At 38.4% G+C, this 21,179-nt stretch overlaps 1 protein-coding gene across 3 annotated transcripts in view; it reads right to left on the minus strand.

The window, feature by feature from the left end:
- The window catches only part of PSME4 (proteasome activator subunit 4), a 103,994-nt gene that overhangs the window by 17,856 nt on the left and 64,959 nt on the right, over positions 1-21,179 (minus strand). For 2 of the 3 annotated variants that reach the window (XM_047069962.1, XM_047069965.1), the window contains exons 25-40: positions 17,119-17,181; positions 16,876-16,971; positions 15,773-15,904; positions 13,527-13,736; positions 12,311-12,447; positions 11,560-11,613; positions 10,711-10,840; positions 9,731-9,812; positions 8,393-8,546; positions 7,783-7,852; positions 6,640-6,765; positions 5,931-6,083; positions 4,102-4,206; positions 3,216-3,307; positions 2,321-2,452; positions 1,750-1,958 (exon numbers count right to left, since the gene is read on the minus strand). In XM_047069962.1, coding sequence (XP_046925918.1) covers positions 1,750-1,958; positions 2,321-2,452; positions 3,216-3,307; positions 4,102-4,206; positions 5,931-6,083; positions 6,640-6,765; positions 7,783-7,852; positions 8,393-8,546; positions 9,731-9,812; positions 10,711-10,840; positions 11,560-11,613; positions 12,311-12,447; positions 13,527-13,736; positions 15,773-15,904; positions 16,876-16,971; positions 17,119-17,181 — 1,945 coding nt within the window. The remainder of the gene's footprint in view (positions 1-1,749; positions 1,959-2,320; positions 2,453-3,215; positions 3,308-4,101; positions 4,207-5,930; positions 6,084-6,639; positions 6,766-7,782; positions 7,853-8,392; positions 8,547-9,730; positions 9,813-10,710; positions 10,841-11,559; positions 11,614-12,310; positions 12,448-13,526; positions 13,737-15,772; positions 15,905-16,875; positions 16,972-17,118; positions 17,182-21,179) is intronic. The other variant, XM_047069964.1, reaches the window with a different exon arrangement.

The following is a 21,179-nucleotide window of genomic DNA, read 5'->3' on the forward strand; positions in this document are numbered from 1 at the left end:
ATTTTGAAAAAGAACAAAGTTAGAGGATTCATACTTCCAGATTTCAAAACTTACTAGTAACTACAGTATTCAAAATAGTGTGGCACTGACATAAGGACAGACAGACATAAAGACCAGTGGAATAAACTAGAGAGTCTATAAGCCCTCACACATATGGCTAATTTTCAGTAAGAGTGCCATATTCAATAAAGAAATGAGTCTTTTCAACAAATGGTGCCAGGAAACTGGGTACCCATCAGCAAAAGAATGAAGCTGACCCTCACCTTACACCATATACAAAAATTAACTCAGAGTGGATTAAAGATCTAAACTTAAGAACTATAAGTACAAAACTCTTAAAAAAAACTTAAAGGAAAAACTTCATGACATTGGATTTGGCAATGATTTCTTGGATATGATACCAAAAACAAAGACAACAAAAGGGAAAATAGATAAATTAGACTTCATCAAAATTAAAAACTTTGGTATCAAAGGATACTAATATTAGACAGTAAAAAGACAAACCACTGAGTGAGAAAATATTTGCAAATCGTATTATGAGATAAGGGGTTGATATCCAGAATATATAAAGATCTCCAACTCAATAACAAAATTAATAACCTAGTCCAAACATGGGCAAAGGACTTGAAGAGACTTGAAGAGACATTTCTCCAAAGATTAAAAAAAAAAAAAAAGGGGGGGGGGAATTAGCAAATAAAAAGATGTTTAACTACTGATCATTAGGGAAACACATCAAAACCACGGGGTTATCGGGGCGCCTGGGTGGCGCAGTCGGTTAAGGGTCCGACTTCAGCCAGGTCACGATCTCGCGGTCCGTGAGTTCGAGCCCCGCGTCGGGCTCTGGGCTGATGGCTCAGAGCCTGGAGCCTGTTTCCGATTCTGTGTCTCCCTCTCTCTCTGCCCCTCCCCCGTTCATGCTGTCTCTCTCTGTCCCAAAAATAAATAAACATTGAAAAAAAAAATTAAAAACAAAACAAAACAAAACAAAAAACACGGGGTTATCTTTTTCACACTCATCTGGATAGTTGTAAGTCACAAAAACAGAAAACAAGCATTGGCGTGAGCATGAAAAAAATGCAACCCTCTTGCAGTGCTTGCTGGTAGGAATAGAAAAAGGTGCAGCCAGAAGAAAAGAGCTTGGTTGCTCTTAAAAATTAAGTCAAACATAGAATTACCATATGGTCCAGCAATTCCACTTCCAATATCTCAAAGAATTGAAAACAGGGACTCAAAACAGATACCCATACAATACTGCTCACAGCAGCATTATTCACAGTAGCCAAAAGGCACAAATAGCCTACATGTCCCTCAACAGATAAATGGATAAATATTGAAAACACTATGCAAAGTTAAAAAAAACAGGCATAAGAGGACAAATAATGTATGATTCCACTTATATGAAGTACCTAGAATAGGCAAATTCAGAGACCGAGTGGAATGGTGGCTGCCAGGGCAACGGGAGGGTGGGAACAAGAATTTACAGATAGGAATATTGGGTGCAGAGCTTCAGTTCTGCAAGATGAAGTAATGGAAATGGACGAAGGCAATGGTTGTACAACAACATGAATGTATTTGATGCCACCAAACTGTAAATTTTATATTATGTATGTTTTACCAAGGTAAAAATAAGGGGGGGGGGGGAACGACAAAAGGATGATCTAAATAAATGTCTGTTTTGTTCGGTTCCCCCCCACCCCAGTTATAAATTGTCTGTTTTTAAGTGAGTTTCTATTAATTTTAGCCACTCACTAGTTTTCAAGAGTTTAATGCCTTGAGTTCGTTCATCTTCTTCACCAATTCCATTTTCTTCCATAACATGGTTCTGAATTTCTTCATCCACATCCATGAGGGGTTTCAGTTTGTCTAGAATTCGAGCAGTAAACTCAGGGACCCGAGGGGATGCTGTTGGCGCCGTGTTTGGCAAAGAAACATCTATCATAAATATGTAGGTCAGCACACTGTGAAACGAAATATGTATAATGAGAAGAAATCCCACATTATCAATAAAACTAAGGTTCAAAAGCGATGACCCAAGCAAAATAAATATTTGAATGATGACTCCTGTGAGAGAGTCTCTCGTGCTGTGCCTAGAATTTGGAGGCACTGAGAACCAGTCAAATGCTCACCTCTGGCTTATGAGCTCACTGCTGTCCTGTTTTACATGATGGCCTCCTGTCTAGTGTCCCAAACACAATATATAACACTACTTGAAGAGTACCATGGAATTCAATATAACATAACCAGTACTATGAGACACTAAAATTTAATTTAAAAAAAGAACTCAAGAAGTATACCATACCACAGAGAAAATAATACCTACCTCCCTATTCTTTCCCTAACATTTTTGTAAACCTGGGTGAGTTTGGGTTCCAAGTACTTCAGTAGTCTGTGCAATAGCTCTGGCACTCTCCACTCTTGCTGGGCAAGGCCACCTTGCAGCACATAGAGTCGACTAGAATTAAAGCACAGGACAGTTGTGTTAGAGCCTGTCCCTGCCTTTCCATATGACAGTATAGATTAATGGAGTCTAGACTCTACTTCAAATTGTTTCATTTTCTTACCTAATAAATAATAAAATGGACAATTCAAAACAGCACCTTTATGAAGATTTTATTACTTTTACTGCATCATTTTCTCTGTATTCTCATTTCCTCTCCACTACTACATAATCAAAAGAAATACTGACTTGAGAATATGAATTGATTTCTAAGCATCACAATATTCCCCATTAAATAGTAATAGCAACAAATTGTTATTCTTGTTAACAAGATTACCTAGATTTCCTTCTCTAGTCTACTAATTTTTTCCAGCTCCTTATATCCCACACCAAGAATACTTTTCCTTGAAAGGATTACTCTGTTCTTTCCTAATAAGAAAGAGTGAAAAAGGAGAGGATGTGATGAAGAAGTTAGTGTTGTCATGGCATAAAAAAGCAGCCCCAAAAGAAAAGATCTGACAGTGGAGATGGCTGAATCTAAATTTTGTCTGAATTGCTCAGGTTGCCTCCATTTCTACTTCTTCCCAGCTGGAGAAATAACTCTACTTAGTGTCATAAATTGTACTGAACTGGATCATTCATCTCTCACAAGAAAACAGTTACATCATCTAGCCTTTAGGAGTATAGACAGTTCACTTCCATTTACACATCAAGAGCAAAGCTGTTATCTTTTGTTGCAAAATCTTTTGTTAACCTTGTAAGTTTTCTTTTTATTTACCATGCATCTACAAAGGATCCTCCTTCACCACTCAATGGTGATTCCAACAGTAGCTCAAAGAGCCAATGAAGTTTCCGGGGATCTCTGCTTTCCTGTGTTGAAAACATAAAATAACAATAAAAAGAGGGGTCCTACAATTTTCTATATATACCAGATCCTGTTAGTTTAAAAAATTTTCTTTTTAAGTTTATTTATTTGAGAGAGAGAGAGAGCGAGCGAGCATGTACATGAGCAGGGAAAGGGCAGAAAGAGAGAATCCCAAGCAGGCCCTATACTGTCAGCACGGAGCCTGACGCAGGGTTCAAACCCACGAACTGTGAGATCATGACCTAAGCTGAAACCAGTAGGTGGACGCTTAACCAATGAGCCTCCCAGGCGCCTCTGGATCCTGTTATTTTAGCAGTATTATAAATAAATACAAGTATGAGAGGAGAAAATCAAACTAAAACTCATAGGTTAGTCAAATCCAAATATAGGTCATGTTAGAAAGACTAATAGTAAGAAAACTGTTCTTAGCTAAATGGATTGTCTTTAAATCAAAGTTTACAAGCTAGGGACATATTTAGTGTGGAAAGTAACATCTATATAACCTTGTATCATCTGGCTTTTACTATATGTAAGTCACATTTCCAGATATCTGATACAATTTGCCATTTAATCTAAGAATGCATTACCATGACAAAGAAGATGTAATTAATAATCACTTAAGAATTATCACTCAAGGTTTATGTGAAAGGCTAAACAGCCATCTTTAATTATGTTAGATGACAAAAACGTGAAGAAAAATTTCAAGACTCAGGAGATATAATGAGATTTCACAGGTTTTAAGAAAGGGCATGAAATAGTTTGAATAGATCAGTTAGACACAAAAAGAAGCAGCACTTACACAGGATGTCGCTATACAAGTTCCCCAGTCATTGTAAGTTTCTACTGTAATGTTGGACAGTGCTGTTCTAAGCAGAGGGCAAAGAAGCTCCCAAAGCTTCTCCACCTACTCAAAACGAAATACATGGAGAAAAGTTAATGACATATTCAGAACATTTCTTTTCAACCATCTTTCCCTACCTAGAAATACACACAGATACATGATCTGATACTTATTTAAATTATTTCTTAGAACACCCACATAATCCAGGAAAATTAACTTCACCATGTTATCATCATAAATACCCATGTATAAAAGTGAACTATTCAGAAAAGAGGAGACACCTTTTATGGTTCCTTACAATATCTCATACTACTGAAAAGCTTCCTTTTAAAAATCTTGAGTAACATAGTACACTGGACTGAAACAAAACCTCTTTTTTCTAAGTTTTGTATGCTTATCGAGGTCACTTGATTAAGTCCTAATATGAGAAGCAACAACTTTTTAATACAATTCAGTATTAGCCTGAAGTATAATCTTCAAGTTCCAAGTTTTAGATTACTATAAAAAGCCTTTTAAAAGTGCTCTTATACAGAGACTGCAAATACATGTGTATAGATGCTTCTCACAGGTTACTGAGAATACAAATCACCTTGAGATCTTGATAAAATGCAGATTCTGATTCATTAGATCAAGGTGAGACCTGAGATCCTACTTTTCTAACAAGCTCCAGAGTGATGCCCATGCTGCAGGTCCAGGGACTGCACTTTAGTCAAAAGGACCTACATAGGACAAATGGGGAGGGAGGGATTGGGATAAAATTTCCAGTGGTAGCATCAGGCGTTGAGGTGGCGGTGGGAGGGCGGGGAAAGCTGTACCATGAACAACTAATAAAGAAAGGAGATGTGCTCTGGAAAAGAGGTAACTACAAAATGACAGAGACAGGATGACAAGGATATGTATGACATGTTTAAATAAAACTGTTTCATGATATGTGAACAAGAAAAAGGCAATATTACAAATCCCAAAAAGTATGCATAATTAAGTCTGCCAAAACCAGCAGCTGCATCTCTTCCTTGAGGAAATGGTGGCCTGCCTTGTATTTTCGCATTCTGGATATTTTCAATCTAGTCCATCTTGCTAAGAAACTAACCTTAGGGTAGGTGTGTAAAACTAAATCTATCAATTAAAAGGAGGGATACTTAAAAAAAGGATGTCAGACTCAGACTGTAAGACTAAACGAGTGATGCAGATGAGCAAGAAGGCTAAGAGAAAGGATTTTTAAAAAAATGTTTATTTATTACTCTTGAGAGAGAGGAAGTATGTGTGTGCGAATGTGCACTCGCAAGCCGGGGAGAGGCAGAGAGAGAAGGAGAGAATCTGAAGCAGACTCCACGCTCTCAGTGCAGAGCCCAATGTGGGCCTGGATCCAACAACCCTGGGATCATGACCTGAGCTGAAATCATGTGGGACACTTAACTGACTGAGCTGCCCAGGAGCCCCTAAGAGAAAGGATTTAATGAGAAGCTAGAGAACACCTCATGAGGGGAGAAGCCCATGCCCGGCACACATGAGGCAATGCAATAATGTAAGACCAGTATCAGGATCTTCCCATTTTTCAAGAGTAATTAATATCTTTTTTTAGGGTTCTTCTCCTAGTGATGGCAAATAATTCAAATTCCAAAAGATAATGAATGTTGCCTTTACACCACTAGTTTGTGATCTATACTCAAAAGCAATATGGAATTTGAACACTTCATATTTTCAGTATTAATACTTACTGTGTTGGGAACTACTACATAAGTGGGTATTATAGCTTTAACAGGGAATGTGCTGTACAAATACATCACCTTTTCAAATGTCCAATGCTTAGAACCTCTGATTAAACCAGCTATAATTTCTGCAACACATCGCTGGGTGCTTTCATGTGAATCTGCAACCAAACGTTCTAAATGGGGCTTCAGAATTGGCAGAAACGCATCATCAAAGTTTCTGAATATGCCCTATAAAAACAACAACAACAAAAAGTTCTTCAGTGTTCAAATGACTCCATTATAATGATAATATGCTTATGTTTATTTACATTACTACTGTGGTTATAAAACCCCAAGTGTTCTTCCCTTTAGAAATGCTTTAACAATCGCTTCTCAGCCTTTTGGCTAAGATCAAGTGTAGAAATGCTTTACCAATGTCTACAAATTAAAATAAAAACTGTTACTTTACATATCGCATTAAAATATAATGAATGAAATCAAAATTACTAACCTTTCTGACCTTAAAAGTATCACACACCTCAAAAAACTCAAATGAACATCAAATGCATATAGTCTTGTGGGTTTCTCCTTAGGCTCTAATTACAAATATTAGAGATAAATATTAAAGGCTTTTCTTAAAAACTCCTAGACTTTAAGCTAAGATCAATATGACTGGGGTAACTTCCAGAGCCATTTTAGATGAAGACGGCAGATGGCCAAACTCAATTGTGACTTTAAAACTTATGAACCAACAAACTGATAGTCACTAAGCTTTATGAAGAAGGATATTAAATAACACATTTACCTTAAAGAGGCAAAAACGGCGAGGATTAAACTTATCTTTTCCTTTTCTGTCTTCTAAAGATAGAAAAGTAATTAACTGTTCAACAAATTTAGGATCAGAAAAATGATCAAATATAATCTGTTCAGCCTATAAAGTTAAAAAAAAAAAACAAAACAACATTCAGGGTTTAAGATCTATTTAAAAACAGGATTCTGAAACATCAAAATTCAATTGTAAAGTTTTAATTATCAACGGTAGGCTGTTATTTTTGTTGTAGAGTTTTTACTTCTCATAGAGGCTTTCTACAACCAAAATAATATCATCAGCTAGAAATGCTAAATCCGTAATAGTTTACTTTTCCTTCAGACCTTCAAGTTTGAATTCCATAATCAGGCTGCTTGTGAAATGAAGACAGAGCTATTGTGCCTTCCGGTGTATAATTTAGGAAAACCCCCCAAACTATAAACCAGACCCCAACAAATTATTTCCATTATTTATAAAACATCACAAGTTAAAAGGTAAACTTTGTTGAATTGTAAAATAAAAGCTAGGGGCACCTGCCTGGCTCAGTCAGTAAAGCCTGGGACTCTTGATCTCAGGATCATGAGTTCAAACCTCACATTAAACACAGGGCTTACTTTAAAAAAAAAAAAAAAAAAAAAAAAAAAAAAAGCTACATCATTAACTTACTTGAGAAACACATTAACTTACAAGTCTTTAACCACTTTCAAAATGGTGGAGAAATAAGCTTTATGAAAACAAAGGGGTTTCAACTTAAATCTGCAAACATCTAATTACTGAGTATCCAGCATTTATATGCAATAAAAAATTAAAAGCCAAACAAATAAACAAAAACCCACCTAAAAACCAGGCATTATCTTTGCCCTCAAGAAGCTTCTTACCACACAGAACTGATACAAGCAACATGCAGATAACTATATAAAGCAGTACCCAGGTAAAGTGGGGGTAGTAACATGAGAGTAACCTTAAATACAAAGACTTTTGCCAATAGGCCCTAACAGAATGGGGAGTACATGTTTACCAGTGTTTACCTAGTGATATCCTGAAATACACTGAACTCCGTTTGAAAACAAATCAGAAGCCCAAAGTAAGATTCATGTGTACTGGGTAAGTGTTTACACACAGTGAAAATGGAATGCTCACCTCTGTCAAATCTTCCCTGCTTCTGCCCAGCTTAGGCTGCTCTTCCACACCAGCATAAACAACCATATTCCTACACAGTAAGAGTTGATTTTGTAATACATATAGAAAAAATAGTAGAGCTTCATAGAGAGCATTAGAAGGCACTTTTAATGAACTCTAAATCAGATGCTAAGTTTGGTGGTATAAGTACATCGCTAACAATCTTGGCCTTAAAAATCTATCTGGTCACTGTGTGACATTAAGTCCTTGGAGCCAACAATAAGAATAAGTATTTCTCTGGGCTGGTTCAGGCATATGTAATAGTGATTGGTAAGAATATAATTTAGAGCAGCTATTAACAACTCCTTAGATGCATAAGGGTGGGACTAAGAAGGCTAAGGGTTTCAGTGGAAAGATAAAGAAAAAGGCAGGACTGAGGCATACATAGCATTAGTAGGAGCAAAAGAAAAAGAAGAAGGAAGAAGAAAAAAGAAAGAGATTGTGTGTTTTTGGTGGCATGTACCTCTACCTGCTTTAAGTGCCTCTGAATCTCTCCAAACATCCAAAATGATAAAACAAATTATATCCTAGACAAGCTGTTTAACGATGTATATGGCAAGCTGCCACTTACTGCGGCCAGGTGTAGTATCCCCAGTGAGTTTTTTCCACAAAGCAGCTTGACTCCCATTCTTTTTTGGTTCTCGGTATACTTTTGCTATCATAATGCAACCAATGATTATCAGGCCTATCACCAGCAAGAATTTGGGTAGGTTTAGAATATCCACCTTGAGGAAGAGACAATTACATCTGATAAACTTAAAAATAAAATAAAATGAATAAAAATGCATGCAATAATGATTCTCCAGTACTAGTGTGACTCTGTCTTCATAACAAGATTATCAAACTTGGCTCAAGGCAAGACCACATATATAGGAGGCATTACTCATTAATGGGATAATTATGGGGGGGGGGTAGAGGATTAAGTATGATACATACTTCAGCCCTTTTACCAAAATTTAAAGGATTAATTTTGTTAAAACCTTTTAGATTTGAATTATTTTCATGCTTAAAGAGCTCAAAGAATCCCCATATATTCTTCACCCAGACGCCCCAAATTGTAACATTTTACCGTGTGTAGTTTGACATTCTTTCTATACATGCACATTTTTTGGAACCATTAAATATTCATTTACTATGGGACCTACAAACGTGTGTCAAATGAGGATAAAACAAGGTTAGTAGTAGGGAGTGTAATGGAAGTCTTTCCCACATTTAGTAAACACTACTTTACAGTGTTCCCCCAAAAAGATGGTGGTGCATAAATACACTCTCCTCCCAAAGATGGGGTGGGAGAGGACTAAAGACAGCTGTCCGAATGTCACAGAAGCTCTCAGGGATAGAAAAAAATGTGGTAGCCAGAGGAGTAGAAATGACATCTTTCTTTCCAAAACCAAGTTAATTCATTATTTTTTCTGCGCACCATTCTCATTAGATTACTATTCAGAAAATCTGATAATATAGTAAGGAATAAAGAAAAAAATTAACCTTGCCTCTAATCCTACCACTCACAGAGAAACACTTAACATAGTGATACATTAATGATAATGGTATTTGGTAATTAATGTTATTTTAAGTCTGTGAAAACACAGTTTGATAAATAACTAGTATATTGCTTGGTTGGTTAGATAAATAAGTAGATAACATGTTTGTGGACAGTATGCAAAAGGTACATGTTATTATGAAGATACAGACTCCATCTATTTTTTTAAGGTGTATTTATTTCTTTTTGTAGTAATCTTTACACCCAAGGTGGGGCTCGAACTCATAACCCCCCAAGATCAAGAGTCGCATGTTCTTCCTACTGAGGCAGCCAGGTGCCCGAGAATCCATCTATTTTTTTTTTTTTAAAGCTTATTTATTTATTTTGAGAGAGAGAGACAGCATATTAATTACATTTGGTAGTACTTACCCATTTCATAAGGATTGATGGTCAGCTTTTTGTGGGTTCTTTTGAGCTGCTTAAGAATACCAGCCACAGCTGAGATTGCCATCTAGAAAAGAAATAGGTAAGGTACGTGTATCAACATTTTAAAATCTCTTGAATAGTTAGCTGCCTGTCTTGATCAAAGCAGAGGCTGGATTCTGCTTCTTTCAAAAGCAGGTAAATGCCTCATCTGTTGACATCTGGCAGCACGGCCATGTGAGTGCTAAATGTGAGTGGGAATGAGTCACTGAACGTTCTTACTTTCACCTGTGCAAGTCTGCCTAGGAAACTTCCATACTTTCTTTGTTAAACCAATATCTGCTCATACTTCAAATCTTAGCCTAGACATTTCTTCTTGAAGGTCTTTCTCTAATGCACCTGGCTGGGTCAGCCCCATTATATACTCCACCTCTAATACTTCGTGAATAAAACCAAAAAGTTGTATCCTCAGGTATCTTTCCCTTCCTGTAAGACCTCATACCTGTCATAAATTTTTCAAAATCAGTATTTCTCATGAATCTATAAATGTGTTCCCTACTATATCCCCAGTGTTGAAATGCACATTGCCTGAACATGTCCTCATATATTTGTTGGATAAAAAATTATCATCCCCGGGGTGCCTGTGTGGCTCAGTCGGTTGAATGTCCAACTTCGGCTCAGGTCATGATCTCACGGTTCGTGAGTTCGAGCCCTGCGTCAGGCTCTGTGCTGACAGCTCAGAGCCTGGAGCCTGCTTCTGATTCTGTGTCTCCCTCTCTCTCTGTCTCTCTCCCCCTCATGCTCTGTCTCTTTCTCTCAAAAATAAATAAACGTTGAAAAAAATTTTTTACATAATTATCATCCCTGAACCAACAATGATAAATTTCAAATCAATACACTTCAAGGCAAAGTGTCTTGGGAAGACTTTAAGAGCTTCAGGTGAGGTAAAAATTCTCAAACCCAAGACTACAGTTACAACAGAGTACCTTTCGGACTACAATCGCATCATGGTTGAGATTCTCAACAAAAAAACGTATGGCACGAAGAGGTAACACTTGGTCATCTCTCAAGAGTAGAGACAGAAGCCCAATGCCTATATGTTCAAATTTCCAAGGCCTAAAAAGAAGAGAGAAAAAAAAAAAATCACAAAACATATCACTCCTAAAACCATTTTTAAACTGTATTTGAACATTGCAATTTTAAGTATCCTAAGAATTAAAATAAGTATAGTGATGAACACCACTCCTATCACTAGCCCCAAAGTTCACCTGTTACTTTTCTTTCAATTCATGAATCAGACTGTAATTTTTTCTGACACAGTCATTCACTGCTTTCAGGGAAGAAACCTCCTACAGTATTTAAGGTAAAAGCTTTGAGAACTTAAAAAAAAAAAAAAAAAGAAGAAGAAATTTTGTAGGCACCTAGGTGGTTCAGTGCATCTGACCCCTGATTTTGGCTCAATCATGATCTCACTGGTTCATGAGTTGAAGCCCGGCATTGGGTTCTGTGCTGACAGCTCAGAGCCTGCTTGGGATTCTGTCTTCCTCTCTCTGCCCCTGCCCCCCTCACAAGCGCGTGCTCATTCTAAAATAAACATTAAAAAAAAAACTGGCGGTGCCTGGGTGGCTCAGTCGGTTAAGCGTCCAACTTCGGCTCAGGTCATGATCTCATGGTTTTGTGGGTTCGAGCCCTGCATCGAGCTCTGTGCTGACAGCTCGGAGCCTGCAGCCTGCTTTAGATTCTGTGTCTCCCTCTCTGTCTGCTCCTTCCTGCCTTTGCGCACTCTGTCTCTCTCTCTCAAAATTAAACATTAAAAAAAAAAATTTTGCACTTACAGATTTCTTTGCTCCACACCATCTAATAAAGTGTTTACCAAATTTTCATAGTTCCTTAAAAAAAATAAAAAAAGATTCAGGTGAGGTATTGTTTTAATACAGCACTAAGACGATCATCAAATAATGTAACATAAATTCAAATTCTAGCCAAATTCACCATTCTCTTACATGCTATCACCAGACTATAAAAGGCGTGGTGAGACTCAAGCCAGAATGAAAGCAGATGGGTGAAGAGAGATGGTGGGAAAAGACCACGAACAGCAGAGAGAAAACAACACAAAGCTCTAGGTACAACTGTTCCCAACAGATATTCAAAAGTAAACCTGTGAGTAGTAATCAATGTTAGAAGTGGTCTACCTATATGGCACTCTAGGTATACACAAGGTAGGCTATAATAGTTTATTCTTACGTAGGCATGTTAAAAAAAAATTAATATGCATAACCATAAGGCAAAGACAAAAATCAAGCTAGAAAGGCTCCCGCTTGAATGCTATCACTGAAGCCCTGAACTGCTTGGGTTCCAGAAATCTAAAACCAGTCTTTTGAGATAATTTTAAGATGGTGTTTTCCACTTCTATAGCTAAAAGTAACACAGGGACCTTCACAATAATTATTTCCTAACAGTTTGTATTTTTTTAGAATCAATGTGTAAATTTCATGAGGTATTCATGGTGCATCTATATTTCAGAAATACTTAAAACCAGCTGTCTTTAATGCCATCTATCTGGATAAAATGGGCATTCATAATTACCTCAGGGCATCAGCATTCTTTTCTTGTTGGCGTTTAAGTCCTTCTTTAATTTCTTCTGAACTAAGCATTATCTGGTTGGAAGAGGGGTTTTTTGATTGTTGAAGTAATTCTGCTATTTCAACACAGGACTTCGGGATCTTACAAAAAAGAAAAGCGAGGGGGAAAAGTGAGGTACTGATACATGCTACAACATGGACAAATCTTGACAACGTTATGCTCAGAGAGAGAAGCCAGATACGAAAGGCCACCTATCGTATGATTCCATTTCCATATAAATGATCTCCAGGGACTCCATATTAGTGATCTCCAGGGACTAGGAATGCTGGGGGAAGAGCAGTGACTGCTCCTGGGTACAGGGTTTCTTTCTGAGTGATGACAGTGTTCTGAAATGAGAGTAGTGATGGTTGCAGAGCCCTGAGAATATACTATTGTGAATATACAGTATGCTATTGTGTTAAGTTAAAACGGTATATTTTTTGTTATGTAAATTATGTATTAAAAAAAAAAAAACCCAAAACTTTTTTTAAAGAAAGCATAAGCTGGGGAGCCTAGCTGGCTTAACCAGTAGAGCACACAACTCTTGATCTCAGTGTTTTGAGTTTGAGCCCACGCTGGGTGCAGAGATTACTTAAAAAAATAAAATCTTAAAAAAAACAACAACACATAATCTAATGACAGCTGCAAATAACAAGACTATGTTTTACAGAAAAGGAATATGTTTAGAGCAGTGGTTTTCAAACCAAAGGATGGATGTCAAACACAATTACTTTAGAGAAGAAGGCAATTCATCTGCACTCACACCACTTTTATCCACCCTCAGTTATGATGGGTGTATACATATGTACCTGCTATATCTCTCCATATGAGCACCACTGAAATTGATAGCCTTCCTCATGTGTCAAATCATCCAATTTTAATATTCATCACTATAAATGATGAACCCTCTGATCAAACTTATGTGACTTTGACTATTAAGAGTGACCTTCTAAAATATAATCAACTCTGAAAAAACGAGCCCATGCATATACAAAGAATAATGGTAAATGCAACAGTGTAATAACTTTTTGTTGCCTCTTGGAAGAAAAACCTCCTACCTGTCTCCTGGCCAGGCTCCAAATTCACACTCCACCCTGCTACCTACCATAATGATTACTGAGTACAAAAAGGAAACAGAAAGCAAATGTTAATCTGAATTAAAAAAATGGTTTTTGCTTACTGAGAAGTCCAAGCCAATTGTTTCATATTGCCGATGAATCTTTTCTGCAAGATCATCAAATAGTCTCACTATTGATGGTTTTTCCAGGGACATCGCTTTGCTAAGCCCAGAAGAAACAATTGCTGGCCACGTCTGTACAATACAGTCCCAATCATGAAGGTTTGCCAAACATACACCACTGTGATTTCCAAGGAGACAATACAAGGCACCCTGCAGGAAAAAATAATTAATATGGGAAGTAAGAGCACCGTTTAGCTGTAGCCAATTCACCTACGAGTTGTTTTTAAATTTACTACTATTTAAGTGTCTGATACTGGTTGGTAAAATAGGTTCACACACTTAACATGTTACTTTTAGAAACCTGAACTTGACCTTTAATTCGCATTCAGTAATATTTTCCCTAAATCATCTACTAGAGGATTAGCTCAAAGAATAGCTATTAGTAAGATAACACAGAAATGTAAAGCTGTTGTTTTTAAAGATAGAGCTTCCGTTCCAATTCTCTTCTACTACAATTATATCACGGAGACCATAAAATATGCCACTCTTAGCATTTTAGGGCATGTCTGGAATAATTTCTAAAATCTGGTTGTGATGTATTTTAAGTATATAAAAACTAGGTTACTTTATTATACTGTGTACTTTTTACTCATAGACGCTGAATTAATCAGAATGATTCTGATGACACGGGGTACCCTTTTCAAAGATACCTCATTTTCATGAAAAGAGCTATTATGTTATTTTCTGAACATTCATCCTAACTCCATTCTGATCTGGCTTATTACCTACCATGTGCTCTACTCCTCTTTACAGGTTCTCATAGGTCACTGGTAATTTGGTTTTACTGACCTAATAGACATTTTTCACTTTTGGTCTTACTTGATCTACCTGATTTTGTCCCTTTAAGCTGCTCCCAACATGGTGGACAATGTACCACTCTACGAGTTAGACATTCCACAGTACTCCTGAATGCTACATCTACATCAGAGGTCAGCAAACTTTTTCTCTAAAGGGTTAACAGTAAATAGTTGGCCATATGGTCTCTGTCACAACTATGCCATTGTAGTGTGAAAGCAGCCACAGACATGACATGACTGTGTTCCAATGCAACTTTACTTATCAAAGCAACCAACTGAGCCCAAGCTATGGTTTGTTGACTGGTATTATAAGCCAACATCAAGGAACACGTAAAGTTGTAATCTTAACTCCCTCCGGAAAGCAAATGATCTGCTGAGTCTCTCTTCTCTCAGGGAAAGATCTCCCCGTGGCTTCTGTAACCTCTTGCTTCTTAGTATCTCTCGGATCTTTCCCTCCTTGGTTACCTCTTCTTCTTGGGGTTCTAATGGAGTTTTCTCAATACTTGTTACCCTGGTCCTCTTCTCTTCTCACTCTCCTCCTTGGCTCTCTTACCCGTGCCCAAAGGTTTCACTGTCATCAACACATGCTGAAATGGTGTGTTGCGGAGAAATGAGGTCTGCCTGCCTATTTGATAATGACTCTTAGTTTACAGGAAACACTTCAAATATAACTTGTTCAAACAAATTCATCATCTAGTCTTCCTGTTGTCTCTCTGATGACCCAATAACCAGCTGTACAATTTAGAACCTGTATAATTATGATACCTCCTTTCAGTTCACTACCTTCATATTCAGCCACCAAGTCTTATCAATTCTCTCTCCTAAATCATGTTCAATCAACCTACTTCTTACAGTATAAGCAATCATTATATTTCATCTATACTCTATTGTACTCCTGTGGGATATACTATTTTCCTTATGTCGTTCCCTTCCCCCTCTGCTCCAATCATACGAGCTTTGACTCAGTTACTCAAACTCACTATGTTTCTTCTGGTCTCAGGCCTTCCAACACGCTGGTCTCATTACCCTACACCTTTTGGTCTTTCACCTGCCTCTCCTACAGGCCAGCCAGGCTATTTACCACTGGTGCTCAACTCAAATAGCAGCCTGCATTTTCTCCACCGTAACAACAATCATAACATAGGTAAGTCAACTATTAGGGAGAAAAAACAACTGTATGTTTAAAGGTGAAGGGTATGGATGTCTTCAATTTACTTTGACATAAAAAAAAAAGGATGGATATAGAGACAGATATGTGATAAGGCAAACACAGCAAAATGTTAAATACAGAATCTAAGTGGTGGATATATGGATGTTTACAGTATAATTCTTTCAACTTTCTGTATATCTGAAAATTTTCAGGATAAAGTAAAACAGAAAACCTTATACCTTGAATTGCTGTTGTGTGACATCTTGTCTATCGGGCCGTAAGAACTCCAAAACCAAGGGAATGATATCTCTACAACAGAAGTTATATGCGCCCAAGGCAGCAAAAAACGTTTGCTGAGCCTTATTTCTGACCTGAAGAAAGTACAGAGGATGTTTATTAAATGGTAGACAAACTACAAAATGTTTCTAAATGAATTACCAAAAATAACTTAAATATTGGTGTAGTAACAGAAAAATACATCCAAGCACATACCTTAGCAAAAACAAATAAAGGACTATCTTTTTACTAAAAGGAATGCATATTACCACCAACCACATCCATGGTTTAGGTTACACAGGTTCAGATATTTTTGATAAAGGAGAGACTGAATAGAGCTGATATGTGCTTATTCCTTAACATAATCAGCAGACTAGTCAACTTTCTCTTCTGACTTACTTTTGATGAGAAGAGTTAAGATTTTCTTTCCTGTCTACACAGAGAAACATAAAGATTTTCTTGAACCCAAACAGAAGATTCAGTATAAGTTTATAACCCACAAACCAAATAGTAACAAATAATAACTATAGTAAAAGTGACACAATGTACATATTTCAAACTCTTTTAAACATTACTTGAGGTACAATCTTTGAGTTAGAGACTAGTTTCCTAATTTATATTATTTTATAAAGACAGAGTAATTAGCTGTTCATGAATTTTGGTTTTTCCAGTTGTCTCTGCTTAGAGATAATCTCTTGGTCCTATGCTACCTGAAAGGATGGACCCCATAATTCAGATGGCAGCAGGTTGCTGAAACCCAAGCATAACACCTAGGAGGAATTATACCACCTTCCCAGACTGGCCTTCATCATGTGATCTGATTAAGTGGGAGCAACATTACACAATCTACTAACTTTACATTTTTAAAGAAATTTGAGAAGCAATAACAAACCGTAAAAATCAACATTATTTTAAAAAGACTACTAAAATTAGCTTGAGAATATTTGCAATTTGAAAGGTGTTTTCTATGCCAATAAATTACTTAAACCTCCTTGGATTTGAAATGGGGATATTCAGATTGCCCTGTAATAAAATGGGAGGGGAAGGTCGAGTTGACTGGCTTTACCTGACTGTATGAACTTGTAGATAAACGAAGTAGATCTCTGATCATATCTTGATGTATCCTTTTATATTCACAACCCTCAACAGTCAGTGTTCGTAGCTATGAAAATTAAACAGTGTAAAATCAAACCCCAAAGTTTTTTACTAAAAAGTAAAAAGTTCATTTAACTATGAAGTAACACAAATAATGTCATTCATATGGAAAACTGTCATTTAAAAAAGTCGTCATGATTTTAAAGAGATTTACCTCATGCTGCAACATTACTCTGTCAATCAACAGTGCTCTGATATGTTGTTTTTTCCCATGGAGCTAAAAAACAAAGTAGAAGACACTTCAACATTGTCTGGAAGTTCCACACCAGTGGCTTCCCCTGAATCCTTTATAGAAAAATTAGTGCGGTCCTGGAAGATGGCGGCGTAGGAGGACGCTGGGCTCACCGCGCGTCCTGCTGATCACTTAGATTCCACCTACACCTGCCTAAATAACCCAGAAAACCGCCAGAGGATTAGCAGAACAGAGTCACCGGACCCAAGTGCAGACGAGAGGCCCACGGAAGAGGGTAGGAAGGGCGGCGAGGCGGTGCGCGCTCCACGGACTGGCGGGAGGGAGCCGGGGCGGAGGGGCGGCTCGCCGGCCAAGCAGAGCCCCCGAGTCCGGCTTGCAAAAGCGGAGGGGCCTGACGGACTGTGTTCCGACAGCAAGCGCGACTTAGCGTCTGGGAGGTCATAAGTTAACAGCTCTGCTCGGAAAGCGGGAAGGCTGGAGGACAAAGGGAGGGTGAGCTGCGGAGCCCCTGGACGACAGAGCTCAGTTTGGCGGGGAACAAAGGCGCTCGCCAGCGCCATCTCCCCCGCCCATCCCCCAGCCAAAATCCCAAAGGGAACCGGCTCCGGCCAGGGAAATTGCTCGCTCCGCGCAAACACCCAACTCTGTGCTTCTGCGGAGCCAAACCTCCGGCAGCGATCTGACTCCCTCCGGCTGCCACAGGGCCCCTCCTGAAGTGGATCACCTAAGGAGAAGCGAGCTAAGCCTGCCCCCCCTGCCGCCGTGCACCTTGCCTTCCCACCCCAGCTAATACGCCAGATCCCCAGCATCACAAGCCTGGCAGTGTGCAAGTAGCCCAGACGGGCCACACCACCCCACAGTGAATCCCGCCCCTAGGAGAGGGGAAGAGAAGGCACACACCAGTCTGACTGTGGCCCCAGCGGTGGGCTGGGGGCAGACATCAGGTCGGACTGCGGCCCCGCCCACCAACTCCAGTTATACACCACAGCACAGGGGAAGTGCCCTGCAGGCCCTCAACACACCAGGGACTATCCAAAATGACCAAGCGGAAGAATTCCCCTCAGAAGAATCTCCAGGAAATAACAACAGCTAATGAGCTGATCAAAAAGGATTTAAATAATATAACAGAAAGTGAATTTAGAATAATAGTCATAAAATTAATCGCTGGGCTGGAAAACAGCATACAGGACAGCAGAGAATCTCTTGCTACAGACATCAGGGGACTAATGAACAGTCACGAGGAGCTGAAAAACGCTTTAAAGGAAATGGAAAACAAAATGCAAACCACCACAGCTCGGATGGAAGAGGCAGAGGAGAGAATAGGTGAACTAGAAGATAAAGTTATGGAAAAAGAGGAAGCTGAGAAAAAGAGAGATAAAAAAATCCAGGAGTATGAGGGGAAAATTAGAGAACTAAGTGATACACTAAAAAGAAATAATCTACGCATAATTGGTATCCCAGAGGAGGAAGAGAGAGGGAAAGGTGCTGAAGGGGTACTTGAAGAAATAATAGCTGAGAACTTCCCTGAACTGGGGAAGGAAAAAGGCATTGAAATCCAAGAGGCACAGAGAACTCCCTTCAGACGTAACTTGAATCGATCTTCTGCACGACATATCATAGTGAAACTGGCAAAATACAAGGATGATGAGAAAATTCTGAAAGCAGCAAGGGGTAAACGTGCCTTCACATATAAAGGGAGACCTATAAGACTCGTGACTGATCTCTCTTTTGAAACTTGGCAGGCCAGAAAGAATTGGCACGAGATTTTCAGGGTGCTAGACAGCAAAAATATGCAGCCAAGAATCCTTTATCCAGCAAGTCTGTCATTTAGAATAGAAGGAGAGATAAAGGTCTTCCCAAACAAACAAAAACTGAAGGAATTTGTCACCACTAAACCAGCCCTACAAGAGATCCTAAGGGGGACCCTGTGAGACAAAGTACCAGAGACATCACTACAAGCATAAAACATACAGACATCACAATGACTCTAAACCCGTATCTTTCTATAATAACACTGAATGTAAATGGATTAAATGCGCCAACCAAAAGACATAGGGTATCAGAATGGATAAAAAAACAAGACCCATCTATTTGCTGTCTACAAGAGACTCATTTTAGACCTGAGGACACCTTTAGATTGAGAGTGAGGGGATGGAGAACTATTTATCATGCTACTGGAAGCCAAAAGAAAGCTGGAGTAGCCATACTTATATCAGACAAACTAGACTTTAAATTAAAGGCTGTAACAAGAGATGAAGAAGGACATTATATAATAGTTACAGGGTCTATCCATCAGGAAGAGCTAACAATTATAAATGTCTATGCGCCGAATACCGGAGCCCCCAAATATATAAAACAATTACTCATAAACAGAAGCAAACTTATTGATAAGAATGTGGTAATTGCTGGGGACTTTAACACCCCACTTACAGAAATGGATAGATCATCTAGACACACGGTCAATAAAGAAACAAGGGCCCTGAATGAGACACTGGATCAGATGGACTTGACAGATATATTTAGAACTCTGCATCCCAAAGCAACAGAATATACTTTCTTCTCGAGTGCACATGGAACATTCTCCAAGATAGATCATATACTGGGTCACAAAACAGCCCTTCATAAGTTTACAAGAATTGAAATTATACCATGCATACTTTCAGACCACAATGCTATGAAGCTTGAAGTCAACCACAGGAAAAAGTCTGGAAAACCTCCAAAAGCATGGAGGTTAAAGAACACCCTACTAACGAATGAGTGGGTCAACCAGGCAATTAGAGAAGAAATCAAAAAATATATGGAAACAAACGAAAATGAAAATACAACAATCCAAACGCTTTGGGACGCAGCGAAGGCAGTCCTGAGAGGAAAATACATTGCAATCCAGGCCTATCTCAAGAAACAAGAAAAATCCCAAATACAAAATCTAACAGCACACCTAAAGGAAATAGAAGCAGAACAGCAAAGGCAGCCTAAACCCAGCAGAAGAAGAGAAATAATAAAGATCAGAGCAGAAATAAACAATATAGAATCTAAAAAAACTGTAGAGCAGATCAACGAAACCAAGAGTTGGTTTTTTGAAAAAATAAACAAAATTGACAAACCTCTAGCCAGGCTTCTCAAAAAGAAAAGGGAGATGACCCAAATAGATAAACTCATGAATGAAAATGGAATGATTACAACCAATCCCTCAGAGATACAAACAATTATCAGGGAATACTATGAAAAATTATATGCCAACAAATTGGACAACCTGGAAGAAATGGACAAATTCCTGAACACCCACACTCTTCCAAAACTCAATCAGGAGGAAATAGAAAGCTTGAACAGACCCATAACCAGCGAAGAAATTGAATCGGTTATCAAAAATCTCCCAACAAATAAGAGTCCAGGACCAGATGGCTTCCCAGGGGAGTTCTACCAGACGTTTAAAGCAGAGATAATACCTATCCTTCTCAAGCTATTCCAAGAAATAGAAAGGGAAGGAAAACTTCCAGACTCATTCTATGAAGCCAGTATTACTTTGATTCCTAAACCAGACAGAGACCCAGTAAAAAAAGAGAACTACAGGCCAATATCCCTGATGAATATGGATGCCAAAATTCTCAATAAGATACTAGCAAATCGAATTCAACAGCATATAAAAAGCATTGTTCACCATGATCAAGTGGGATTCATTCCTGGGATGCAGGGCTGGTTCAACATTCGCAAATCAATCAACGTGATACATCACATTAACAAAAAAAAAGAGAAGAACCATATGATCCTGTCAATCGATGCAGAAAAGGCCTTTGACAAAATCCAGCACCCTTTCTTAATAAAAACCCTGGAGAAAGTCGGGATAGAAGGAACATACTTAAAGATCATAAAAGCCATTTATGAAAAGCCCACAGCTAACATCATCCTCAACGGGGAAAAACTGAGAGCTTTTTCCCTGAGATCAGGAACACGACAGGGATGCCCACTCTCACCGTTGTTGTTTAACATAGTGCTGGAAGTGCTAGCATCAGCAATCAGACAAC

The sequence above is a fragment of the Lynx rufus genome, unplaced genomic scaffold (assembly GCF_022079265.1).
Source record: "Lynx rufus isolate CCGP_SWC_20201006 ecotype Redwood Valley unplaced genomic scaffold, mLynRuf1.p SCAF_8, whole genome shotgun sequence".
In the NCBI taxonomy this organism is placed as follows: Eukaryota; Metazoa; Chordata; class Mammalia; order Carnivora; family Felidae; genus Lynx; species Lynx rufus.